The sequence below is a fragment of the Necator americanus genome, chromosome III (assembly GCF_031761385.1).
Source record: "Necator americanus strain Aroian chromosome III, whole genome shotgun sequence".
Lineage (NCBI taxonomy): Eukaryota > Metazoa > Nematoda > Chromadorea > Rhabditida > Ancylostomatidae > Necator > Necator americanus.
Genome location: NC_087373.1, coordinates 10,449,878 through 10,459,761, shown reverse-complemented (window position 1 = coordinate 10,459,761; position 9,884 = coordinate 10,449,878). Strand labels below are relative to the sequence as shown.

The window sequence follows — 9,884 nt, the reverse complement described above, 5'->3', positions numbered from 1 at the left end:
TTTCAAAGAAATCAACGGAAGATATATGAATGGATTTGGAGCAGGCGCTACACAGAGCCTACAAAATCTGTAAAATGATGGATTCTATGGCGGAGAATGTAAAAAAGAACGAGACCAGTGCACGCTTTTTTGCCGCTATGATGCGCCTTCGCTGGACCGTCTTCTTTTTTAACTCCGATATGGAAACTTTACGAGAGGTTGAATGCAGCTTTATATAAAACGAATTCCCTTGAAATAATTGTATAGCGCAAAGAAGAGCAGCCTGAACGAAAGGTAACGTTGGGTATGCTGGAGCGCGAGCAGAACGAAAAGGATGAATGTGCTTGGATGCAACCCAACACTATCTGCATAAGTATTCAAATCTGTGGGATGCATTGTCTAGCATGGTAAGACTGGATGCATACCGAATGTATCAGTAACGTAGGAAGTCGTCACGGTACTGAGCTGAACAAAAGTGATGTGAACAATTTCGAGTGATAAGAGCATGTACATTTATTTATCTAGTGTGATAGTATTTCAGTACACATGCAAATGTATACAAAAGTGTTAAATGAGAATCATCTATAAAAAAAGTCTATTATATAGATATTTGTGGTACATAATGTGGGATAGACTGTTTTTGTAACACGCAGCAGAGTGGGCGTCTCCTATTGAGTGTGAATCCATGTATGTATGACAATGGACCACAGAAGGTACAGCTAACGATAAAAATGAAGATTAGAAGCAAAAAAAAACTCCAGTTTGTTAAAGTTAAATACGAATAAGTCGTGGGCTTTTTCTCAAGATTAAAAATGCACGTTCTAAGTTTAAAAAAATATTTTCAGAATGTTATACACCATCGACAAAGAATTTCTCGCTCTAACGGGGACTACTTGAATTTTTTTTCCTATTGGCTTTTATCAACGTGTCGACCAATTATCCTGGGTTTAGAGGAATAATTTTATGTCATTTCTAAGGAAAAAAAATGCCGCGAAATTTTCAAAATTGATCGTCAGTGTACTCTACACCTTCTTTTCTTATCGTTCCCAACGTCTTCCATACATGATCTGCAACACTGCTGCTAGCTGGTGTCTCAAAAGTCAAATTAAATTTTGAAAATTTAATTTTGTTGAAAATTTCGAAAGCGAACGAGCTAGTGATTTCAAATACGCTTCGAAAATTTAGTTTTGACAAATGTATGGCCTGAAAACAGGCAAGGTTTCTCCAACCTTAGTTACTTTCTCACTCCCTCAATCGTGCCTTTGGCACAAAGGATAAAAGTAAAGTATGAAGCATCTGGCGTTAATAAACGTCACGAACGTCTAACTTGCCCATACAATGAAATGTGTCAAGTCAGTGGTTTTGTCCTCGCAGACAAGCCTGACACCTATTTATCGATCCCGGAGGGATGAAAGGCTTAGTGATTCGAACTTCCGATCGATCGTCCAGACACCGGAACCTCCTACCGACTGCCTTACACCCACCTTTGGCATATCCCGCGGATATATTTCTGTGGAAGGAAGAGGTGTTCATAGGATTTGCGCTAATTCCTCAAAATTAGACGAAATGTTTACTATTCTCGTAATTAGGAATTCATTTAGAACATTTTGGTACCCCATATCATATGCGGGTTCTAATTTTTCATTGTTTTCGGGAATCGGCGAAAGTCCTGCAATGAAGGTTGATAAATGTATAGATGTAAAATGTATAGATCTTCATGGAATTTTTTTGAGATGCAAGAATCTCGCCGAGCGAGAAGTTCCCAATCTTGTGGAATAGATCGCCAAAACTTTTCCATTTCAATGTTCATTCAAAAGTTAAAAAAAGGCTATCACGACTCACTCCTCAGTGCACTTATTCAAAAAAAAAGTCGGTTGCACTATGGTAATTTCCATCATTCACTAACCTCCTTTTAGAGAGTCACGCTGTTACTTGCACACGCTATGATGTAGTAAACAATAAATAAGTGTACCTAAGACGTACAGGTAAATATATCAACTAGCCGAAGATATTAATAGATTCTCATTTCAGTGGTGGTATAAAAATAGATTGCAGGTTCTTCAATACATCAATGAATAGGTTTAAATGTGCAGCGCAATGGCTCTCCAGTCTAAGTCATCCGCAAGCCTCAAAAGTCGAGATTTCAATGAAATTCTCCACTTCTCGTGGAATGTGAAACTTGATACAAGCAGCTGGGGATAAATACGAAAGTAGTAGTGTAGTGTTTGAACTATTTCAGCCCACTTTACTCTAATTTCCCGATTATAACCCATAGTTTTTTTTTGCGCTCTTCAATATTTATTTAGCGAGCGGTTGTAGTGCAATCAGTAAGAGAGCTAGATTGTTTGGAAAAACATTGAATTGACTCATTGGCTCGTCCCGCCGATGAGGCTTCTAAGGCTACACATGCATCTATAAACCTCAAAAAGAAACTTTCGAACGAGCGGCTAGATTTCAATAGAGATTGGCCAACGTTGTTGCCATTTCATCACTTACTTTGTTTCAATGTTTATGCTATTCTGGAACTCAATGTTCTTTTTGCTAGGAAAGCAATGGTGACGTCATGAGTAGTCGTTTGGGAAATTTGTAGAAGAAGGGGCTGAAATTCATCTTTTTTTCTTCTGTGGGACTGGTCGACCAGGCCAAAAATGGCTTAATTTCATACTAACAGAAAACTACAACCGAATTGTTGTTTGTTACTATCCTTATGATCCATATCCAAATCACAATTCCTTCCGATACTTTTCACTCGATCATTTTCTTCTGCAGTAAGTGGTCATGGGCTCTCCAACACCACCAAGTGACGTGGTAGGTGGTTTCAATGCACTGAAGCTGTTCTCTGCAAGCGGTGGTCAATTTCAAAATGGGCCAACCGCCCGTATCAAAATGTTTGAAAGAGCCACCTAAACTTCAAGTGTGTAAGATCTGCTCGCTGATCCCGAACACAAATTAATCTAATCCAAAACCATTCCAGATACCACCAGAACGAGAACGGAACTTCAGAAGAAAACCAGGGTTCGTCATTGAATTAGGATCTGAATAGACTGTACACTTACTTTCGTATATTCCTAGGTTTGATTACCTCTTAGTAACCATTGAATTTCAAAAAGGAAAGAAATTTGGTCTTGGGATGGTCGATACGGAAAATCGGGTCCTAATAAATAAAGTGGACGATGGTATTTGTAAAATGATGAAATGCTTAGGAACTTCAATATTTCAGTAATAACATTTAATCTTCAGATTCGATGTGTAGTGAATGTTTGAAGACATTCGATCGAATCTGCGATGTTGAAGGGATACCAGTGACTGACAAAGAATTTTGCAAGAAACAAATTGTTAAAGGACTAAAGGTTCTTGACTTTAAACGATTGCTAGAGGTTTACTGGATTCTTGGCAATCCTGATATGTGCGAAGTAGCTCTCCTAGAAAGTCTAAATTTCTCTTGGATTCTTCCATCCCGTTATCAATATTCATCCGAAAAGACGATTCAGGACAAAAAGAGAATTATTTCACGATAGGTGGCATCCAAAAAAAATACTCCTTTACCACTTTCGAGATAATGTGGGAACAACCGATGCTGTAACTAACCCAGTATCCCCCAGAAACTGTCTTTGCTTGAGATATACATACTGATAGTGCAAGCTTATATCTTAAAATCCTACATTCTTACGTCAAAGACATATGTCATCGGTTGTGATGGCGAAAATGAACGATTGCTTCTCACTATTTCCGGAAAATTCGGTGGAGATAGCAGCGTAAGATTTAAAAAAAAAAAGTCAATAGCAAACACAAATGAGAGGCTCAGGAAAATTGAAGATCTAAGGCCGTTTATAGTTCTTTTCATAAAGACAGCGTATCACGGAGAGAAAAATCGTACGAAAAAAGTAAAGCTGAGGCATTTTCTTCCTTAGTTTACGGCGTAAGCCAAGTGATGATTGATAGATAATGAGGAACGTAGAGCTGTACGCGACTCAAAGAGTATGGAATTTCTCGCGTAGGGTGGTCAAAAGGGAACTATGGAAAAGGTACTAATTAATAGGAACTTCAGCATCAGAATGCTCACGTTGAAAGTCGATGACCTTCAAATATCCTTGAATTCTTCCCTTTTAGAAAGATCAGAAAGTCTCTTTAGCAATCGAAAGACCAGTAACCAAAGAAAGAGTGACTCAGGTTGAGGTCAGTTCTTCAAAATTCTCCGCGTTCTAGAAATCCAATCTATAGGAACAGTTCTATAGCGCCATCCACATCTACAGTGACCCCTCATCCATTTCAGCACTTGTTAAAGATGATGTCTCAACAGCCACCATCAGTAATTCTTGAGGTCGATGTGAGGGACATTATAGCCCGATATAGTAGACGTTTAACAAAAGGACAAATTGGCCCGGAGGTTTGGGCTGTCGCTACGATGTCATCATGAGTGAAATGTTGAAATATTTTCTCAGCATAAGGCCCTAAAAGGGAAAGAGGACCGGCCGAAGCCGGCAGCGAAGGTCTCGTTAGATGCGAATCAACCTGAAGTGGTCTCAATTGGAATGGATAGGGAACACCTACAGGAAGATCTCGAAGTAAATCTATGGATGGTTTTGAAATCCATACAATGTTCTAGATGTTATAATTCCAGAAAGTTCCTGTAAAAACGTACGAAAATTCGTTAGCACGTCTACAGAACCAAGGAAGTGATGGAAAGAACGGACAATCGATCACCACAATGATACAACCAGAGGCGTCGAAAGACCAACCAAAACAAGATACTAACCCTCCACCACCTCAACTAGTCAATATTATCGCACCACCAGCTCAGAGCCCTCGGCCTGAACCCGAAAAGAAGTAGTTAAACTGAAGAATTTTTAGGAAATTACGATATAAACAAAAAATGGCTGACAAATGAATAAATGATATGTTTTCTGTGGTACAAAGTGACAGTGACAGAAACGTGGATTTCTATGCTGTCATATATCATGTCACTTATTTCTATTACCATGTGACCTACATAATAATCGAAACTTGAAGAAGTCAGGTGATTTATCCATTCTAAATCCAAAGACTTGATTCTGTAGCGATTTCCTTAAATTCAAATAGAACCTTTATGTGGAAAATTAAGAAAATCTAACAGAAAACTGACGGTTTTGTTTGTGTGCATTTGCATGCACTTCCTCACACACAGTAAGGTCAAAACGACATGAAGTACTGCGTAGTTGCGTAAGCGGCCCGGTAGAGTTGGAAGGGTTGGAATAAAAGTAGGACCATCGCGAACTGCATCAAAGAATGGTGCAGGCAAGGTTCTTCCATCGATTCTAACCGCAGCGCTCCACCGCACCACTTTGGGCGCAACCGCTTACGCAATTCCACTGTGCTTTATGTCATTTTGACTCTACTATATGTATTTGGATGTATAGTCGGGTCAATACGACATGAAACACGAGTGTAGTTGATGTGCATTTGCGTACGCGCTCGAAACGGCGCTGTAGAGGCAGCAGTTGGAACCGAGGTGAGCCTGTCGCCAACTGCAGCGATGGTTGGTGCCAGCAAGGATTTCCCAGTCCTGCACTACTTTGCGAAGCGCTATTACGTGTTTCATGTCGTTTTGACCCTACTATACGTGTGTATGGATGAGAATGCGTGTGTGTGCACCACTGTGGTCAGAGTGAAAGGTGACTTTCCAATTTAAACTTTGCGATTATAGCAAATTAGAAAAATATTTTTGTATAGGTTCATAATAGGAGCTGGTGTTGTGTAGCGATTAGAGGTTCCGCTTCCTGCACGATCGATCGGAGGTTCGAATCCGCCCTAGTGCTCAACAAGCCTTTCATCCCTCCGGGGTCGATAAATTCGTACGACTTGTCTGGGAGGATAAAAACACTGACTCGACACATCGGCTAGCCCCCGCAAGTCGTTGTACGGGCCAGTTACACGTTCGTGAACGTCAAACGATTCTGAATTGAAGTGAAAGTTGGGGTGCACATCCCAAGCGGATTGATCAACGCCAGACAATTTATTTACACTTTACACTTTATCGGTTCATAGTACTGTGACGTCTGTGTCAAATTCCATCTCATTATCTCCATTGGTTTCATTGTTACGTTTGTGTTTTGTAAACAGTTAAAAATGGCGATTTTTACAATGTCTGATTATATTAAGCAAAGAAAATGCATCAAATATTGTTTGCGGAACGAAAACTTCTGCTGAAGAAACGTTGCGGAGAGTTCCAGAAAGCATTTGGTGACGAGGCTTTATCGAAAAAGACTTGAAAATTTTACCCATTTTATAAGTTTTCTTCGATCATCGTGATGTGATGCACCACGGATCTCTTGCTCCCGAGCAAACATTTATGAAGAACTATTATCTGAGTGTTATGCGTCGTTTGAGTAAACCAGTTTGCAAAAAAAAAGGCCAGATTTTTGGCAAAGTAGCTCTTGCTTTTTCCACCACATTAATGCGGTGCCTCGCATTGCACTGACTGTTCGTGACCATTTCCGTGACCAAAAACTCAACCCATTTATAGCTTTTGATTGATTTGTTTGAGCTGTAGCCAAAATTTGTACTGAACTTTCTTTATCAACAAGCAGCTAACGTTTCGACATTATCTCCTTTACCTGACGATGCGCAAACTCAAAGGACAGCACATCCGCATTGCATCACATTGCTTACCTGATTTGCTGAATCCGGTAACGTAACAGACCACCACGGGGGAACGTTAAAGGCATCTCCCCACGAATCTCAGGTGGAGTATTCGTATACGGAATCGTAGACTATGGAGAGAAGGGTGATTCCGTCCATTTCCTCCTAATTGCCGTAAAGAACGGCCTGGACGATACAGCTTCGAGCGATCCGGCGCGCTATTTTCTACAGAGTTCGACTGGAGCGCGCTTACCTTATACACGCGCAGCATCTTCCGGACCGTTTTTTACGGCAATTAGGAAGAATTGGACGGGACCACCCTTCTCTCCACAATCTTCGATCCCGTATACGAATACTCCACCTCAGATTCGTGGGATGATGCCTTTAAGGAGGGTAACGGCGGATTCTCTGCGAATGCCTTCGAAACATTACGTGTCCAGTGGATATGCTGAGGGATACGCAAGCGCACCTCGACGAAACCATGCTCCAGCCGTTCATAGAAACGCAGACAACCGTTTAAGATGCTCTTCTGGCCATAGAGACGCAAACAACACACAGTTATAAAGAAATATGGGAATAGGAATGGTGTAAGTTGTCGGGATTTCCGAATAAATCAAAGAGCGATGTATTTAAAAGTACATATCATTTTGTGTGGTGTTCTAATAAGAGATCGAGTTTTGTTCAGATCTTACCTTCAGGATGTCTAGAAATCATATCAAATGAACTCTTTCTTCTTCTAAGAGGGCGGAGATACGGAAGGTCCCTCTGTGTGGAAATAAATTAGACTACAAAAAAGACCGGGACTTACAGGATAACGATAACCTTTGAATGCTGGAGTGAACTGTCTTCATCGAAAATCTTCATATACTTAATTTGAAGCTACTAGATGCATAATTCTCACATATTTTACGTGAGGATTTTTCCCACTTCTGGGAGGTTACAGATCACCTCACATCACAAATTTCAGATGTGGAAGGAGGATGTGTCTGATTCTCCGAAACCAAAGAATCCAACACCACGTACCACAGCTATGAGTCACAAGGTTCTCTATAAAGGGACCTAACGGCCCGTCCCGTAGATCAAAATCCACACAGATCTTGATATGGGCCCAGTTCGTTTGTGATGGGAATGCGGTGACCCTTTCTGTTCATTTTTGGACTTTTGGGAATTATCCAAAAATGCCTCTAGTGATTTCCGGGCTATGGTCTCGGACTCGAAGGATAGCATAGAAAGATCAATACCAATCCTGGCTGCAGCTCCAACAAATCAATCATAAGCAGGGTACTCAACATGCCAAGATTCAAGGACAGTCGAACGTGAGCACTACTCAACCCATATAATTTCACAATCACCGTATTCGACTGTCTTAGATCCGTCTGACTTGTGGCTACTCAATAAACTAAAAGAAGACTCCGGCGACACCGTTTCGAGTCCATAGAAGAGGTTGAGTGAACGTGTGGAATCGCTCCGTGAACTGAAGTCCATTTCGGAAATCGACCCCAATAACTGTTTTGAGCATTGGAAAAAACGTTGGCATAAGTACATTTTGTCGAAGGGGAATTTTTTTGAAGAGACAAAGCAGATTTGAAGAATACATAAATGAAGATTGTGAAATTTATAAACAAAGTCACCTCTCAATTTGATTTGAGTAGCGTGTGGAATTGTGCGTAAGTATGTGTGCTTGTATAGTCGGAACAAAATGACCTCAAGTTCGGTTCACTTGCGTAATGCAATCGGGATGGGACCCTTCCTAATCGTTGCAGCCCGTGCGAAGCTAGGGGGGGGGGGGTCCCAATCGCCAGTTCAGCTGCGCCATTTTGAAAGCAACTGCAAAAGCACCAAAATTTAGATCGTTCTGAAACCACGATATATGAACGTGAATGAGAGAGACATGTCTTGTTCCTTTGTCCTCTGGATTGATGACGATTCTTGAACGTGCATGTGTGTGTGTTTTACCAGTGCTGATGGGACCCTACGGGAGGCCTGAACTTGGATGGGGGCCTAGGTTTCACGAAAATCAGATGTCACGCGCAGCATTTTTAGTCTTAACCACATTGGAGTGGGTTGGAAATATGGGCGCAAGCTGACATCGCAAGCAAATTTTCAAGTGATTCAAATTTCTGGAGGTTGGTTTGTTGAATGGATTTGATTATTCGACCATTCGAAAAATCTGAATCCATGCCCGAAGCAGGAACAAAATTGGAGATTCTCGTTAATGCCCATTACACTTCCTTTGCGTGCATGCTTCAATCGCCTTTACGATCCTCCTAGCAGAGTTTAGAATCAAAGAATGTATGTATATGCTACCAAAACTCAATCTATAATCACTTTTGGATACACAGCTGCACTTCCGTAAAATTTACGGGCGTTAACTCAAACAAGGATGTCAACTACTGCTAGAACTCCGAGTATTGAGGTTAACAGCAATCAAATAAGTAAAATTCGGCACAAAATGTGTTCAAGTATTCAAATACAGAGTTCCCGTTAAATATTGAAATGAAATAGAAAATAAATGGACATCATGTAGTAGTAATCTTTGCTACTGTACATCGAATGCTACGCAGCCAAAATGAAATTTTAGCATCTCCAAAGTATTATAATTATTGATTTTCAGGTGTTCTGTTATGCATGATCTAAAAACAAATAGAATAATCTCGAAAACTACATATTAAGTAACGAGTAAACTCGTGAGCTATCTACGTCATTTGATTTTTGTCCCGCACACTACTTCTACTTACACTTGCTGAGGTACTGTACTGTCTACTAGTAATTTTTACACAGTTACAAAGAGAATGAGAATTTTATTCTCATTAGATCGAATACTATCCGACAACTGTCTAGTTAAGTGTTTGCATCACAAACCATGTAGGAAAGATATTCTATGTAGAAAACAAAAATAAAGCATATACAACGTGAGAAACGACTAATCTTTTGCGCGGTGTAAGACATACATATCTCTGACAGTCTTCATGATAAATTATTTTAGTCAACATATAATCAAATAATCTCAGTCATTTATAAAATTGGTGTACGTGCACGCATGTTTAGCAGCATTGCAAATGATATGCACCCTAAGGCACCTAAAACCATAGAAATCACGCTTTTCATCTCTTCTCTTCAACATATAATCAACGGATAAATGACATTACACGAGATTGCATGACTAAAACTGACTACGTCCATTGAAATTCAAAACACACAGTTGATAACAAATTAAATATGAGTATACAAATACAAAATTGTCTCGATACGCAATATTCGAATAGGAATGAGTAGAACGAACCGTA

General features: G+C 40.2%; 1 protein-coding gene across 2 annotated transcripts; it reads left to right on the top strand.

The window, feature by feature from the left end:
- Window positions 1-2,757: 2,757 nt before the first annotated feature.
- RB195_009185 (uncharacterized protein) lies at window positions 2,758-4,810 on the top strand (the record flags this gene model as incomplete). 2 transcript variants are annotated; one of them, XM_064196054.1, is made up of 8 exons in its annotated part: window positions 2,758-2,787; window positions 2,954-2,994; window positions 3,052-3,155; window positions 3,220-3,329; window positions 4,090-4,155; window positions 4,253-4,366; window positions 4,422-4,544; window positions 4,601-4,810. In XM_064196054.1, 8 exons carry the CDS (start codon window positions 2,758-2,760, stop codon window positions 4,808-4,810), a joined length of 798 nt encoding a protein of 265 aa, XP_064047198.1. The 2 variants fall into 2 exon arrangements, with proteins under 2 accessions (XP_064047198.1, XP_064047199.1); XM_064196053.1 differs by lacking the exon at window positions 2,758-2,787 and adding an exon at window positions 2,843-2,893.
- Between the last annotated feature and the right edge of the window lie 5,074 nt (window positions 4,811-9,884).